This window comes from Podarcis gaigeae, assembly GCF_964106915.1.
Source record: "Podarcis gaigeae genome assembly, chromosome: 6".
NCBI classification, from domain to species: domain Eukaryota; kingdom Metazoa; phylum Chordata; class Lepidosauria; order Squamata; family Lacertidae; genus Podarcis; species Podarcis gaigeae.
Window position 1 is genome coordinate 53149330 of NC_139682.1, and position 16351 is coordinate 53165680.

The following is a 16351-nucleotide window of genomic DNA, read 5'->3' on the forward strand; positions in this document are numbered from 1 at the left end:
TACTATTTTTTAAGATGAATTGTTTTCAATACAAGTACTTAGAAAAAATTACCAGCGGCAGATCCCATAATAGAAGAGGCACAAGAAGTTTAGTCCTCTGAACAAATGTTCCCAACAGGTGCCTAGTGTAACATGTGCATATAATCTAAAAAAAAAAGTAGTATGCTTTTTCAGAATATTGTTTTTATTCATATGCAAAGGTATACAGATTCATTCAATCAACACACATGATTAATCAAGCAATTTCTTGGAATCAGGTAGCAATCCTGCTTCTCTCGCTTTCTTTCTTGCCCCATTTCACTTGTTTCCCAAGGTATTGCAAAGCTTTGGTTTTCAAATAACGGAGTATTCAACAATATGCAAATTAGCCCATGATATGCAAAGCAGCAGGTCTTGAATCATTTCAACTAAGGGGGGGGGACATTGGGGTTTTCTCAGCAGGCAGCACATCACAGAACAGAGAAGACAGGCTGAGCCACAAAATAGAAAAATTCAAACTTGCAACTTCAAAAATATTCTCAAAATTGCAAGTTCTCTCCTTGCTCCCCTTATTTGACCACAGTGAGCCTACTAGTTGCCACTGCCCCTTTACTGTAGATTGAAGGGACTGACAGATACTCATTTCTGATCCCAGCCTGTGAGCTAATTAGGCTCACAGATATGTCTTATGCCTTCCTTCTTTCCTGCTGTCTATGGAGGGTATGCAGCTAAGTCATGGTATGAGCAGAATTTGCCCCCTTCCCCAAAAGAAATGCTATTGAAGGTTCCCCCAACCCGCTGGAGCAGGGGAAGGAGAAGTTGTCCTACTCATGCCATGACTTAGGGATGCATCAAATGATGTGCATATGGGAGGTCCACTTCTGAAACATGACCTTCTCTTCTTCTCTTCTCTGTGTGCCCTTGCTCCTGCCTCCCAAATCTGCTCCTGAGGATCCTACAACCCTCAGGAGATTTTGAGGATGTGGGGTTGCAAGAGAGAGGAGAGCATCGGAAAGCTACGTTGTGTAAGTGGAACAGTAGTGTTGGATGCAACCCAGAGATGGATACAACTCTGTGGGTTGAGAGTCATGCCTAGCGCTTGCAAGACCAGATGCACCTGGGCTTTCCTGAACCTGCCACTCGTCCCCCTTCTCACTCCATCCCTGTCAGGTTCAGAAAGAAATATGTGGGCCAAATAAGGTTCTGAACCCGTTACAGAAAAGTGGCAAGAAAGAGGGGAAACACAAGATAACAAAGCATTATCTCCACTTCACAGATGAATGACGAGTAAAATCGTGCATGACCCAGTTCCTCAACATCTATGGGGCTAGGAATAGCTTAAGATCCTTCTCATTTCTAAAAATATGTAGTTCTATCTCATAAAGGCGCTTTTAGAGGATGAAGGCAACAGGGCATTTCCTCAGCTCTAGTCAGTGTTGGTGAAATTGACTCAACACCTTTCCAGTACTAAGAATTGCCAGCAGCATCATGGAAAACATTCAACCATCTTTCATGGAGGACAGCTTCAGATGAAATTTATTTATTCATTTATTTTTTTAAAAAAATGTTTTTTGGTTTTACGTACCAGATGACTGCAAAATTTGGTCGCCCTAAACAGATTTCCATTTTGTGCTTATTCACTTCCTACTGTCAAATTTTTAAGGTCTCTGGGGTTGGGAATTGTCCTTTTTGCTTGGGCTGTAGTTTCCTGTATGTCAAGGGTGTTTTAGTGTAAATAATAAAAATATATATTTTGTCTAAGAACGTAGCACATTATGATGTAAATAATGGTATTTTTTGTCAGGAAACTTACCGCATCCATCTACAGTAGTGTCTCCTAGCTCCCCCCTCCCCCCGTCCACTTACGTTCTCTTGCTGAATGAAGAGATTTAAATAAACCTTCATAAATGCTGAAATTTGCTGATCTGTGTGCGTTTTTTGGGTGGGGGGAAAGCAAATGCCAAACACCATCAAGTGGATATCAAGGTTATGCTTTCCTTCTTGCTCCTACCAGCCAGAAACAAAGGCTGTGCAAGTACCTCCATGCTCCCAGATGTATAGGTCACTTGGCAAGATATTCTTCTCCCCATCAGATGTCAATGTCACCCCTTTCCCATCAAGATTATTTCAGTCGGAAGCAGCAGCTCCAGAACTCAAGGCAAGAGCGCTTTCCATACCCGTCATGTCTCTTCAAGGCTTCTCCCACCATTCAAGCAGTGGACGATGGTGGGTCTTGCTGAGGCCTGAGTTCTTCCCCCAGCCTGCTCTGTTCAAGCTCACCTATTACAGACATGTACTTAAACTCATTTGGCCGGTGGTTAAACTCTTCCACTAAACGGTAGGTCTCTTCACGGTCCGTGGCATAAAAAAGCTGCACCTGGCTGGCTAGGCACTGGGCTTCTGTGACAGTCTGTAAGATGTAAAACAGAAAGACACACAATTAAAGGTGTCAGGTCAGTGACAGCCCTTCTTCAGTCCAAAGACCACCCTGCTTTCACCAGCTGACCCAAGTCCGGGAATGGACTGTGGATCCATGTTTTGTGACTATCCTGTTCTGTGGCATAGGGATGGCTAATCCAGCTGCAATGTAAAAGCCCAGTGCTTGTCGTGCAGTCAATCAGGTTCCTGGCCCCACAGCAACACTGGTTATGAAACTGAATGTCACACCACCGTGATACTGCTCTCCCCCAACACTACACCACCTCACAATTGAAGGAGAGCAGGAATTTCAAGATTGAATGCTCATTCATGTCAAAAATCAAATCCAAATAACTCCCAGTGCATTGAAAAACAAATATGTAAAAGAGAACGGTTCGAGGAGACTCTCAGCTGCAAAAACAAAACCCAACAAGAATGTAAAAAGGAGGGAACAACATGCTACTTGTGTTCTGGACACTATAAACCAGGCATGGCCAAACCTCGCCCTCCAGCTGTTTTGGGACTACAATTACCATCATCCCTGACCACTGGTCCTGTTAGCTAGGGATGATGGGAGTTGTAGTCCAAAACCAACTGGAGGGCCAAGTTTGGCCATGCTTGCTATAAACTATAGCTTATGACAGTGGGAATGAACCTGTGCTAGCAACCTGATGTCTTACCTATGATCTGATCTGATTTACATTTTAAAGCCTTTGGCAGAAACAGAGCTGGGAGTTCAAGTTCTTCATCTGGCCATGAGAACCAAGATGCTTACCAAAAATCTAGGATCCATTTCACCTGTCATCAGTACAATGCCCTTTTCCTCTTGTAGCTCAGGATAATGATACAGGACCAACTGGGTGGGTGCAGATTCCCCTCGAGACTAAAGGAAATAAAAAAATATATTATATGCAAGTATATGCAATGTGGTCCTTCAAGCAAAAGATCAGAAGCCAGAACTTTCAATAATGAGCTAATCATTTCAAAACTTAATTCAATGCATCTTAAACCTTCCAGGCCCAAAAAGTCACCCACCAGATATAGGAAATCAAAACATTAATAGTCCTAATGAACATTCTAGGTCTGCATGTGAAAAATATGCTAATATTTAGGAATCTGAAGCCTCTGCAACAGAGCTTTCCATGTTAGTGTCACACGTCATGACACATTAGTGTGGCAGCTGCAATGTGTAGGTGTGTCATGCGAATCCTGCACGTGCTCCACCCAGGGCTGGAAAGGGGTTAATTTAACCTCCGGTTTGCTAGTGAAACTGAATCACGAAATGATGCATGTCTAAAAAGTGTCACCAACATGAAAAGTTTGGAAACCTCTGCTCAATAACAATATGAAACTATTTTAGAATGTGTCATATAGAAGCCTAAAGTTGAAAAACTCTGAACTACTTTATTTTTCCAGGCAAGGTTTTCTCACAATTATTTTAGTGAGACCAATGTGTTAACATCTATGAAGATATCCTTGCTTGTCAGCCTCTCAAAACCCTTGTTCAACCAGTAGGAACACAAATATTCCAACTCTCAATCTTCCAAAGTTAAAAACAGTTTCTCTTAAAACAGAGGATAGCTGCCATCCAGAGAAAAAAAAAGGGGGGGGGGGAGATCCAACCAGGACATGCCATAGGACTTTTGCATTCTGGGCCCTAACTGTGTCCTTCTCACCATGTTAAATTTAAGAGGTAGCTTGAAATGTTAGCACAGTATGTGGGCAACCTTACTCTTCATAGGCAGTCCCTTGAATTAAAGGACTCCTGAATTCTGGACTACAAAGTCAAGAGGGCACAGAAAAGACACATGGGAATGCAAAGAATAGGGAAACTTAAACAAAGAAAACAGGAGAAAGTTGTGATGGGATGTTGAATTTCTCTAAAAGAAGCCGAATGAACTTTCAACAGGAAAAGACAAGGAAGTATTTTAATACAGGACACAGTTAGCTCCAACAACTGTTTAACTTCCCATGTCTGTACTGTACACACCTCTGTACCGAGAGACTTTGAACAATGAAGAAGAAGAAGAGTTTGGATTTGATATCCCGCCTTTCACTCCCTTTAAGGAGTCTCAAAGCGGCTAACATTCTCCTTTCCCTTCCTCCCCCACAACAAACACTCTGTGAGGTAAGTAGGGCTGAGAGACTTCAGAGAAGTGTGACTAGCTCAAGGTCACCCAGCAGCTGCATGTGGAGGAGTGGAGACACGAACCCGGTTCCCCAGATTAGGAGACTACCGCTCTTAACCACTACACCACACTGGCTCTCAGCTTAAGCTGGTATCTCAGCTTAATAAACTGAGATAAGAATGAACCTTATGGCCATGCATGGCAAGCCCTTCACAACCGGAGCAAACCAAACCAGGTAAGTATTCAATTAACTAGGGATTCCTGTTTCATCCAAACCCAGAATCTTTGACGAACAGTTTAGAACAAGCAAAGCACGAAGCTGACTTTGAAACGTGGCTGAGTATCTTGTCTTGCTCTGAAGTGGTTAGACACTTTTATAACGCTAACAGTAAGGACAAATGAACAACCGTATCTGCAAATATCTGCCTTAGCCTCCATTTTAGAGGAATCTTCTGAAAGCCTCATAACAGAAAAGGCACCCCTTGAAATCCTACAGCTCAAGTAATACTGCATTAACAGTGTCCACGTGAAACAAGGAATTGCCATGTGTTTTATGGGATGTTTTACACAGGACAAATGTAATTTAAAAAACCACATTCAGTTTCTACTTCCAAGTCTGTTTCTGGCAATCAGTTTTGCCAAAGTTTACCTACCTGAACGTTTATCAGAGAAGTAAAGTGGAGTTCTGGTCCTGACCAATGTCCCACAAAAAATTCATAGCCCTCCTTTCTTGGCAGTGGATATAGAAACTGGTGGGAAAATCAAATAGGTTTATTAAATTTAATTAATTTCTTCATCTTTCTTTATTGGATTTATACACTGCCCTTCATCGTAAGATCTCTGGGCGGTTAACAAATCCCAGCTCAGGATGAAATCAGAAACATAGAAGCTTCAAGAATAAAATTTTGCAGCCACAATAAATCAAGGTGGGTAGGAAGCATGATAACCTTGATAAAAAGCTTAATTTCAAAAGAAATCAATCAAGACACATGTGCTATACTTACAGATGGGCAGTCCTGAACTCGTTTCCATATCAGATCAAAAGTCTTTCCCTGTAGAAAGAAGGGGGGGGAAGGATATTTAACTAACTCTCAGTGCTAGTAAAGAAAGCTTAGGGGTTTGGGGTTTGCTTTTGTTTATTTAAAACATTTATTTACATCCCATCATTCCAATTGCTTGCAGTGGTTTGCAAATAACAAAGCATTAAGAATGGTTAACTCAAAAAATCAAATATTAAAAATGACAGTAAACCACAGTACATATCAACATTAAAACACCTCCTTTTAACTTCTGAAGGCCTATAAAATCAATAAGACTGATTTTCATGGGTGTGAAAATTCAGCAAAAATAATAATACAATGCCATACTTTTTGAAGAATTCCAACACCTTCTAGTCAGTACTAAGAATATTCAATTTTGCTGCAGGTTTAGATCAATCCATCGGAGGTGCTTGAGTGTTCTTGTCTGAATAGCTAATTGCCACTTACAATATCTAGGGACTTTATAAGAAGATTCCATATGCAGATGGACTCTGTATATGTAGGCAACCGCAAGTAGAAAACATTCTTCATTATTTGTTACATTGCCTATTATACACAGAACCTAAGAGACACTGTTTTAATCCCATTTCTTCAAGAAATCAGTCCCTTCTTGGAGGAGAGGGTTCTGTGGCTGCTGAATAACTCAAAACACCTCAGTGACTCATAAAGTGGCCCTTTTTGCACTGGCAGCAAAAAAGGAGGATTTGGACAAAAGAGCAGTAAATTGCAAGGAAGATTAGGATATATAATTTGAAATACACTGTATTTCATGGTGGCTTCCCATTTATATTCTTGCTTCCATTGCACGGTTCTGTTGGTTTAAGCAGAGGATTTGTTCTATATTTTTATAGTGTTTGTATGGTTTGTCATGGCCTTCAGCTAGCACAATAAACTTACTAACTTAACTGTAACTGCTAAGAGCAAAATATATCCTGCTTAGCAGACCTGTGTGCCCTGAACTCGACAGCGCTCACACTGTTGTGTATTGACTGTACTTACAGGAATAACTGCATAAACTGTGTCTTCTCCAGAATAATACTGCTTCCATATCTGAAAGGGAAGGAAGGAAGGAAGGAAGGAAGGAAGGAAGGAGTACATTAACTTCATAGACCATCACCTAAGATGACTTAGTGATAGCTAACTAAGTCATACTTGGTGTGGACCCACTGAAATCAATGAACTTATGTTATTTACCATGAATTTCAATCGGTCTACCCTGAGGGTGTCTAACACTACAATCCTAACCATGTCTACACAAAAGTAAGTCCTACTGAATGCAACAGAATTTACTCACAAGTAAGTAGGTTTAGAATTGCAGCCTTTGTTGAAAACCACCCAAATGCAATAATCCTATATTCACATTACTACTTATATGATTAGTCAATACTAATGGAAGCTTGGCCTTGACTGTTGCATTTTTCAGCCCTGATGGATTCGATCTGCTTGGAATAAACAGAGGATCACTGCACAAATTATTTTATTTATTTGCTGCCTAAGTGGCTAACCTCCCCCCCCCCCAAGCCACATTCACCTTAGGCCAAGCATCTGGGGTCACATGCTAGGGGTGGGTGCAGCCACCCAACACTATTGCACATATTTTTGCATGCCCACAGATAGCCTCCCTCTCCTCAGGTAATGTGCTGAGGAGTGGAAATTATGGCCCACTCTCTGCTCATCACTCACTGATCAGATGCTCTAGGAGGGGCTAAGCTGAATCCTCAACAGGGTGCTGGGCTACAACCATCCCAGCACAGTATCTGATGTTTTTAATTTTTACTGCCATCAAATAATTCCATTGAGTCTAGGGGCATAGGAAAAAATTGATGGGGGGAGGCTGGATCAAGCTTCTGAATGGGGAGTTAGCCATTCACAGACGTCTATCCTATCCATCAGCAGGGCTTTCAGGGCAGCTAACAATTCAAACATACGGACACCATAAAAGAAATAATAATAAAATAGCATGCAGAAGTATAAAACAACAACAAAAATCTTTAGGTTGACAAGATACCCTTTGGAATATCTGAAAATGTCATCAATCAGTGTGTATGCATCTTATCTCCTTCCCCCACGCACACTCCCTTTCTTCTTGCTTGTTTTCTCTGGGTTATACCCAGTGGTATACTTTGAACATACTTATTGAAATTAATGGGAATGACAAACTTAAGTACATTAATTTTAATGGGCTTAACTGAGTAGAACTTAGCTGGATACAATCCAGCCATCAGAACGGGCGGGGTGTGTGTGGTGGTTTTATTCTATTTAAATAAATAAGCATTAGCTGATGTTTAAAAGGACCTGGGGGGGGGAGGTCTCCATCTGATATTAAAAATACACCAAGGTGGGTACTAAGTGACCCTTCTTCCAGAGAGTATTCTAAAAGTGGGCTACCACTACAAAAAAGACCCTATCCTTGGTAGGGACCCATCACACCACACAATGAAAGAAAGGGGCACCCAAAGAGCATCTGATGAAGATCTCAGTGAACAGGCAAGCAATATATGGGAACAGACTTCTGCCCATTACTGTTCTCACAAGGAAATTATCTCTTTGCACAACAACCATGAGTTTATCATTATGAGTGAAGTGCAGTGAATAGCAGCTGCCTGATCCATAACAGACACTTCCCTGTATTTCACACCTGATAGCAGTCTCCTATTTTTATTCACAGCTGGTGTCTCCATGTAAGAAACAGGCATGTGTGAAATGGCCCAGAGTGTCTTATGAGCCGCTAGATATATATCTATAGCTACATATCTACTTTCACAAGTTCACATGAAGAAATACTTTCTGTTGAGATAAAAGATTAACAAAAGCTAAATGGAAAATGTTTCTACCACTTCAGTTTGGGTCACCTGTTTTATTTCGTCGGGCTTCTTCCGTTTCATCATCTCCACATTAAGGATAGAATCAAGTGTCTGCAACAAATGACAACAATTAACGACATAAACTGAAACATATGATATGAGGAAAAGAAACAAAAAGTCTGAATTATTGCACATACAAACATGGACAAATCCATCGTGAAAGACAAAAATGCAGCAATGCCCAATAGGAAGGTATAATAGTAATTATAAGACTTCTGTGAAACCTAATGGGCTGTCAGGGGAGAAGGGGGGGGGGAGGAAACAGAGCACAAAATCTGACAGCTCATGAGAGGCAATCAAACACAGCTTCTGCCTGCCTGGTGCCCTCTAGCTGTTTTGGATGACAACTCCCATCAGCACCAGCCAGCACAAGAAGCTGTAGTCCAAATAGATTGAAGGCAACTGGCTGGTGGTCGCAGAACTAGACTCTGCTGGTTCCTCACAAGACTTTATGTAGAAGATCTCATTAAAAAAACAGCTGCCTGTCTGCATCCTCAGAAGGAGAACTTTGCTGACAGTCACACATAAGCCAAAGGCTGAACATGAACTGAAAGTCAAGTCCTTCATACATAATCCCAAGTAAGATAAATAAGAAAAGAAAGGCTACTTTACAAAAATACCAGCTTACCTTATTTTTTGTGAACCCATGAAGTGATTCTTTGAACTAAGATTAAACATAAAAATACTTATTTTAAATAGATACCCTTCATGCCATCATAACCTTATTAAAGAAAAAATTGTTAAAGCTATTTATCCAGGAAGGAGAGCAATCTAGACACATACACACATACCCAGATAGTTAAAAATAATACATAGGCCAAGGCATTGTGTGGAAAACATTGCAATTAATGGTAGCGTAGAAGACAGATTTCCTGATGATATAATGTGAAATTGCAGATTTGGAGGGGGGGGATGCCGAAATAAAAAAACTTCCAATCCATTATAGGGTAAACCTTTTTTGATATTATTGAGAGTTTTTCTGATAAAAATATACATTGTTACAAAAACAACTGGGCAGCAATGTCAGTTTATTGGATAATAATGTCCTTAAAAAAACTTTTACAGGGCAACCCTATACACACCCACCTAAGACTGTCTCATTCAACTTAATGAGGCTTACCTCTAAGTAGACATGCACTGGATTGTATTATCAAAGTATATTTTTTTAAGCACCAAATTAAGGAGATAGCGGGTTCCCCCCACCCTGTTCCACCAATTGCTAATCATTTTAACACAAGCATTTACAAAAACTGTTGGTGGCTTTTACAACGTATAAAAATCATCTGACAACATTGAATACCTACTTTTTTACTTCAGAAACAGTGTTTTATTGATATGCCAACATATGCAGATTCAGATATACAGGAAAGAAGTGGCCAACCTGCACTAGTTACATTTTCTGTGTGGTCATGTAAAATGTGTGTGTTTACCGAAACAAACACGTTTTGTTAAGCTAACTGGAATGCAAAATCTAGCAAACATCACAAAGGCTTTCATCAATTTGTTTGAAAAGCATTTAGCATAAAATAAACAAGACAGGAACTCATCTGTGCACAGCTACACACATTCACACACGTGTAAACAGAAGTCAGGAATAAATAAAATATCTGACAAATGGAGTTTGGATATTGGCCTTGCCTTTTCCTCCATCAGTCTGACAAACTCTGCTTGCTTCGAATCTCCCACCGGCTGCTTTTTCACTTCGCTCCTTTGATCCAGTCGGGATTCAAAAATTTCTGGATTGGATCTGAATCAAAGTTCGAACTGATTATATAGCTGCCAGGCACTCGCGGGTCTTTCATTTCCAGCTCATTCCCGCCCGATCCCAAGCAGCTCAGGGTGAGCCAAAAACATGTCCGTTTAGCTTTCCTTTCAATCCCCGCGAGCAAAACAACAGGATGGCAGGAGAGCAGCAACCCATAAGCGCAGGGCTAAGTCTTGCAAGAGCAAAACTACAAGCAGCAACTCTTTCTGATTGATAGCAGTTCCTAAATCAGGGGACCTTGAATCCACACAAGGTTAGGGCGGAGAGTAAACAACCATATGAGGAGGTGTGGCAAAGCAAAGTTTTTAAAATACGGGAGAGGCGGGTGAGAGCCTGATCCTGAAGCGAGTCCCACTGCGAGTCCAATGGAGTTACAAATGTACCCAGGGTTGCATACATACCCTTGTCTAGTGCTTTTTTTTTCTGGGGGAGGGGGATGCCGCTAAACATTTTGTGAATCTTTGTACTTTTCTCCATTTACTGCCTTTATTTGAACTACAAAATGGTGATTTTCTTGAGTCAAAATGAGAGTACCCCTAAGCGTATTTTTTTAAGGGGAAAAAAAGGCACTGCCCTTGCCATACACAAAGAGCTTTCCTAAGCAAAGCGGGGGGAAGGGCACCCTTGCTCAGTTTGGGACTTGGAGGTTGCTATCAGATCCCCGCTTCTTCCCACCCCACCCCCTCAAAATAATAGTAACTCAGGAGGGATTCGGGACCATCATGTTCCCCGATCCTCTGCCCGGGACATCTCTGCTTCCTCTGTTACCTGCGGAGCTCCTGGATCTTGCCTTGGTACTTGGCGAAGAAGGGGTTCGCCTCCAGGCCGCCGCCGCCGCCCGCCGCCCCGCTAACCGAGACCGCCAGAAGTCGAGGCTGCGGGGGCAGCAGCAGGCCCAGAGGCCGCAGAGCGGCGAAGCGCCCCACCAGCGCCCCTCGGGACAGCCCCAGCCCCGCCGCCCCCCACCACAGCTGCTGCAGGTGCCCGGCCGCCATGCCGCTCCTGTCGGCCCACATCCGCGGAGAGCAACGCGGAACACCGCCCTCCTCTCCGCCGCGGCCCGGCACAAAAGTTCCGGCGGAGGAAGAAACAACAGGCGGCGGGAGGGCGAGCGACTCCTTTTGAATGGGCGGCGGCGGACGCGGGGAAGGAGGGTGCAGGAAGCCCCCTAATCTCTGAGGGTGCGCTGCTGCTGCTGCTGCTGCTGCTGCTGCTGCTACAGGTCGATCCTGTGCAGTTTTGGTACGGAGGAAGCTCCCCCAGACCGGCTCCAACGGCTAAATCCTTTCTCCACGGCAAAGGTGTAGAGCACGGGATGGTCTATACGTGCCAGATTTTCGTATAAGCTAAACAAGCTATAGCTTAGGGCCCCACTCTCTTGGGGGCCCCCAAAAGATTTAAAGGAAAAAACCACTGGATGTACATTTCCAATATATAAGATAAAAAAATAAAACCTACATGCAGCAACAGTGTTTTGTGTTGTGTAGGCTCCTATGATGTAAGTAATGAGCCCCGCCTGCTCGCCAAAATACCACTGGTTTGCTTATTTCTATATATAGGGTGCCTACATTCTGCATGGACTGGTTGCATGGCAACATGTGCAAATGGCTTCAGATACCTATTAGGTCCATAAATTACCACATATTCAACACAAAAAACAGCAACAATTTGTTGTTGACAAAGGACAGCTGGACATATAAAGGGCCTCATTACCTTCAGTACCTTACGGCCTCATCAAACCTAAATGCAGCCCTGTCCTTACCACACCTCAGGAGATGCTATGAGGCAAGGACACATTCACAACCTGCCTTATTTCTTTCACTGTCCCAGGGAGATGGGAGTTTGGGGGTGTCATGGGGAACTATAAGGGTACCCTAGATCCAGCTGCCTTGCCCTCCTGGGACTAGGAATTAAGGGGTGAGCCAAGGCCTCGAGGATATCCAGTAGCGACAGCAGGCCTGGGAGAGAATCTTCAGTTCACTTGAAAGTGTGAGCAACTGCCATCTTCAGTTTAGTTGGAAGTGCAGGCAACTGTCTTATTCCTCCTGTGTTGCATAACGAGGAGCTGTTTCTCCTATTTCCACAGGCAAAGTCAGGGCAGAGAGGGGAACCATCCTGAAGATGTATGCCCCGCTCCCACCTGAAAAGTTTTTCAAGACGCTCCTTGATTGTCTTTCCAGTCTAACTCGCTTGCTGGATGGGAGCCAATGTTACTTGTAGTTCAGCAACAACTGGAGGGCACCAGGTTGAAGAAGGCCATTTATATGGAGTGGTCAGGCACACAAGAAGCTGCTTTATTCCAGGGCAGGCAGACACTTTGTGCAGCCAGCCAAGCCTTGCCTATCCTCCTCCTTTGAGGTAGATTTAAAATTCCAAACAGTGAAAATCAAATCAATCAAATCAAAAACCTCGCCCATTAAGTAGGGTACACTTTTCTTCAGCTCAGTGGAAAGTGCAGAGGACAGGTGTTTGTGCGTTCAGTTGGACTGAAGATGGCAGTTAACTGCACTTTGAAACTGAGCTGAAGGTGGCAGTTGCCCACGCTTTCAACTGAACCAAGGATTCTCTGTCCTAGGGCTACTGTTGCCACTGGGCATCTTCCGGCAGACCCCCAGACCTTGGCCCTCCCCTAAATTCCCTCCCACAAACTTCCCCCTCAATTTCCATTTTGGAGACCCCAATGTGATGCTGGAATTCCCCTTACAGAGGCAGTATATTGCTTTATGACAGGTAACAAAATACAGAGGATTATTAAACTATCCACAAGTGGTCATATTGCCTTTGGGGTGGTCTTTAATTTTCTGGAATGTTTGTGTATGTGCTAAAGTTTCACCATTATTCCTTTTATTCCTTTTGCTAATTTTGGTTTTCGTGCTAATTTTTCACAATTTTTTTCACAAAGACAGCTATCTGCCACTCTCTCTTGTCTGAAGTTGCTATGGTGGCAGCATGAAGGTCCTTCCAAAATTTGGTGATGATACGTGCCATGGATTAAGGCTTTGTTAAGGTCCTGGTTTTCTTTCATATACAAATTCAGTAAAGCCAGCTCTGGGGTTCTGGTGACACGTGCAATTTTATTGATGCCATCCATCATCTGTTCCCAAAACCTTGCCACCATAGGGCATGCCTGCCCCCCACTTCCTCCTGCCAGCCCTTTAGGTTTGGCAGAAGTCTCATGCTGACTATTGTAGTACTGCTCTCTTGGAGGTTGCTCAGGGTTCCCATCAACTACCGCTGGCCCAAAATGATGAAGAGGGAAGGGAGGAAGAGAAATATTACTGATGAAAACATTAACAGATTTATAAACAATTTTACAGCCAGAATCTATTGATGTGGTGTATTTGAAGATGAAAAAACAAGAGAAAACCAAATATATAGGTTCCAAAAACAATTACAATTGTATTACAATTCCAAAGGATAACGATGATGATTATTTAACCAAGGATCTAAACTAGGATGATTATCTAACCAAGTCCTACTCAAACCCACTGGGGCCCATCTGTTTCAATTGAAATACTTCTGAGTAGGACTAATATGGGGTACAGCCCTGACTGCTAGTACCAATAATAAACAAAACCCAGAATCTAATCCTAGGGGCACGTCCTTATGAGTAAGTAGGTAGAAGAGGAGGAAGAAAGCCAGGCTGGAGCAGGCTGTGGCTGAGAGCCTGCAAAGGGAAGCCCAGGGTGGGAAGCAAGGCCTTCTGCACCTGAGGAGCTCATCCTCCTTTTCTCCTGCTTGTCTGCCTGGCTTTCCTGTGTTTTGAGCCCCCCCCCCCCCCCGAATGGTATCCTAGCTGCCATTGTCTCATGATAAGGCTTTGGAGTGTTCAGCTCTTTGCAGTTCTAGTCCAACGACACCAATCACTTCATCCATATGCTCTTAGTTCGTTTTTCCTTCCTTCCATAGAATTGGAAAAACAAATAGCCTAACATTGTGAAGACAGATTTGACACATTCCCAAGTGTTTGTGGATCAATAATGATTATCTCCAGTGGTAAGTCTAGTTTCTAACGCATTAAGCAAGCTTAACTTTTTCTTCTGCAGGTAGTACAACAAGCAGTTGTGTGCACGCCATTGCTCTAGGGCATGTGCATGGGCAGACTGGTTGGCTACAGCTGTATCTGGCGCATTAGGGTGTGTGTGTGCGCGCGCATGTGTATGAGGAAGACAATGATGATGCCAGTTTCTACTCCAGAATCACAAAAGGAGTTCATGTCATTCTGGCACCTGCTTGCCAATGCTTGTTGCACTCTGTGGAAGCTCTCCCCTTTAAATAATAACTGTTAAAACTTTTGGAATTATGGTGTAGCACTTACAGGCACGGAGAGAGAAGCAGACCCATTTCATCCTCCGTGCAGAATCCACAAGATTGAATTTGGTAGGTGAGAGATAGCAAACATAGTGCGCTCTAGGTGCTGAAGACTCAAAACTCTCATCACCCCTGACCATGGGCCCTGCTGGCTGGGGATGATGGGACCTGTAGTCCAAAACATTTGGAGGGCCAACCCCTGTGGTGGCTACACATCACATTTCCTTAGCAGGTGGCAGGATGACCTTGCTACCATTTGGTCCCCATTTTCTTAGCTGAGATATATATGATCCATACATATCCAGTACAACCTCCAAATATCCCCCCCCCCCCATGCTGACAACAGAGCAGGGAGAAAGGATGGAGGAATGCAGCTTTGTTGTTAATCACAACTTGACCTCACAGATCATCCATTAAGGATAATTAGGATAATGTGAAATGTCTTGGGAAACTATTGGACATTAATTCTACTATAAACTTGGTAACATAGTACTCTGATATCTTGTAATGGAAGTAGATAAAAAAGGAGGAACTCGTAACACAACTTCTTTTAATGTGTTTATCAGTTTCCACGGCTGAACCCAGTAGTCAGATTAGAATTGACATATTTGTTTCTTCAGCTGCTGTAGCAGCATCTGAAGAAGTTCAATAGTCATTCTAGTCCTCTTTATCCCTTTTTGGATCATAACCCATAGTTGCATAGCTTTCATTATCATAACTCAGAATCAGCTTTATAAAAATTAGGGAAAACATTACGCAGAATTTCTAAAAGCTCTTTGCGAATACCACCTTCACTTTTCTCCGAAACCACAAAAACTTGAAAAAGTTACACCCCCAAAAGCCTAAATTCCGTGTCAGAGGCCAGAAGTTGGTGCACCGCAGTGAAACTAACTATGCATAGCTATGCCCCTATTTTGATGGAAGTGTATTAAAAAACAGCCCATACTGAGTGGGGCTGTGAGATAGCTGTTTAAACACTAACATGCACACAAATACACACGTATTTAGACAAACCTTTCAATCAAAACAGAATTCTACAATAGGGTTTTGGAATCATTTTTGTAATATTACATACTAGAAGTTTGTTTGTTTTTCGTTTTTTAAGTATATGCCTTTGCTATGTTGTTGTAGTCTTACAAGACTAAATTATAGTACACATTACTCTTCTGACTATCTGCAGGTCTGCTGCCCGTCTACTTTGGAAGTCTAGGATTTTGTTACATGCTGGTATTCATTTGTATGCTATTTTTTCAATGGAGGAAAGGAATCCAGCAGAAGCGACGTGCAAAAGCCTGGGTGAAACAGCTGAAAACGGAATCGTATTTCCAGCACGCATTGGCTCACAAGGAAGCCAAACCTGGAAATAAAGCAGAAACCTGCAGTCCTGAGTCTGATAGCATCCAAAAACCACAAGACAGTTTCTCGGCCAGTGAGATCACCATAGATAGCAGTGGCGATTCCATCCCATCAGCTCAAGAGCCGTACAAGCCAGTGTTTCAGGAAATACCATGCACCTGTGTGCTCTCTCACATGCCGCCACTGCTTGAGCATTCAGCTTCTTACCCTTGCTCGAGCATCCGAACCAAAAGCATGCCATTCAACTCCCCTCTTAAATCTGCCACGTTGACAAAGGAGGCATACAATCTCTGTAGCAGCATCTCTGCCTAGCAGTAAGATGAACCAGCAAGTCTTAATGATTTTAATTGTACCCCAAATAAAGTCCAGATGCAGAACAATTTCAAAACCGACTGTGTTGGTTTGTCATTCTGATTTCTATTGTATGTGAAAGGCTGCAGCTCAGTGGGACAGAACATGCTTAGGATATAGAAAAGTTCCAGGTTCAAT

General features: G+C 42.8%; 2 protein-coding genes across 2 annotated transcripts; one reads left to right on the forward strand and one right to left on the reverse strand.

The window, feature by feature from the left end:
- Window positions 1-166: 166 nt before the first annotated feature.
- On the reverse strand, window positions 167-11492 carry ATPAF1 (ATP synthase mitochondrial F1 complex assembly factor 1). Its single transcript, XM_083742539.1, has 9 exons — window positions 10964-11492; window positions 10069-10177; window positions 9059-9094; window positions 8419-8481; window positions 6566-6616; window positions 5531-5578; window positions 5180-5275; window positions 3173-3280; window positions 167-2389 (listed from the first exon to the last, which is right to left on the reverse strand). The coding sequence occupies exons 1-9, from the start codon at window positions 11209-11211 to the stop codon at window positions 2189-2191; spliced, it is 960 nt and encodes a 319-aa protein (XP_083598665.1). The 5' UTR covers window positions 11212-11492; the 3' UTR covers window positions 167-2188.
- Window positions 11493-12572: 1080 nt separating this feature from the next.
- On the forward strand, window positions 12573-16250 carry TEX38 (testis expressed 38). The gene is made up of 3 exons (XM_083742576.1): window positions 12573-12925; window positions 14507-14575; window positions 15687-16250. The coding sequence occupies exons 1-3, from the start codon at window positions 12919-12921 to the stop codon at window positions 16172-16174; spliced, it is 564 nt and encodes a 187-aa protein (XP_083598702.1). The 5' UTR covers window positions 12573-12918; the 3' UTR covers window positions 16175-16250.
- The last annotated feature ends 101 nt before the right edge of the window (window positions 16251-16351 follow it).

Bases quoted from the DNA above. Each gene is read 5' to 3' on its own strand.
- TEX38 (XM_083742576.1), top strand. The intron at 14,576-15,686 runs GTAGGTGAGAGA...GACTATCTGCAG, and splicing joins AATCCACAAGATTGAATTTG to GTCTGCTGCCCGTCTACTTT.
- ATPAF1 (XM_083742539.1), bottom strand. From the start codon at position 11,211: ATGTGGGCCGACAGGAGCGGCATGGCGGCCGGGCACCTGCAGCAGCTG. The intron at 5,579-6,565 runs GTAAGTACAGTC...TTCTTTCTACAG, and splicing joins CAGTTTATGCAGTTATTCCT to GGAAAGACTTTTGATCTGAT. The intron at 5,276-5,530 runs GTAAGTATAGCA...TTTTCCCACCAG, and splicing joins GAGTTCAGGACTGCCCATCT to TTTCTATATCCACTGCCAAG.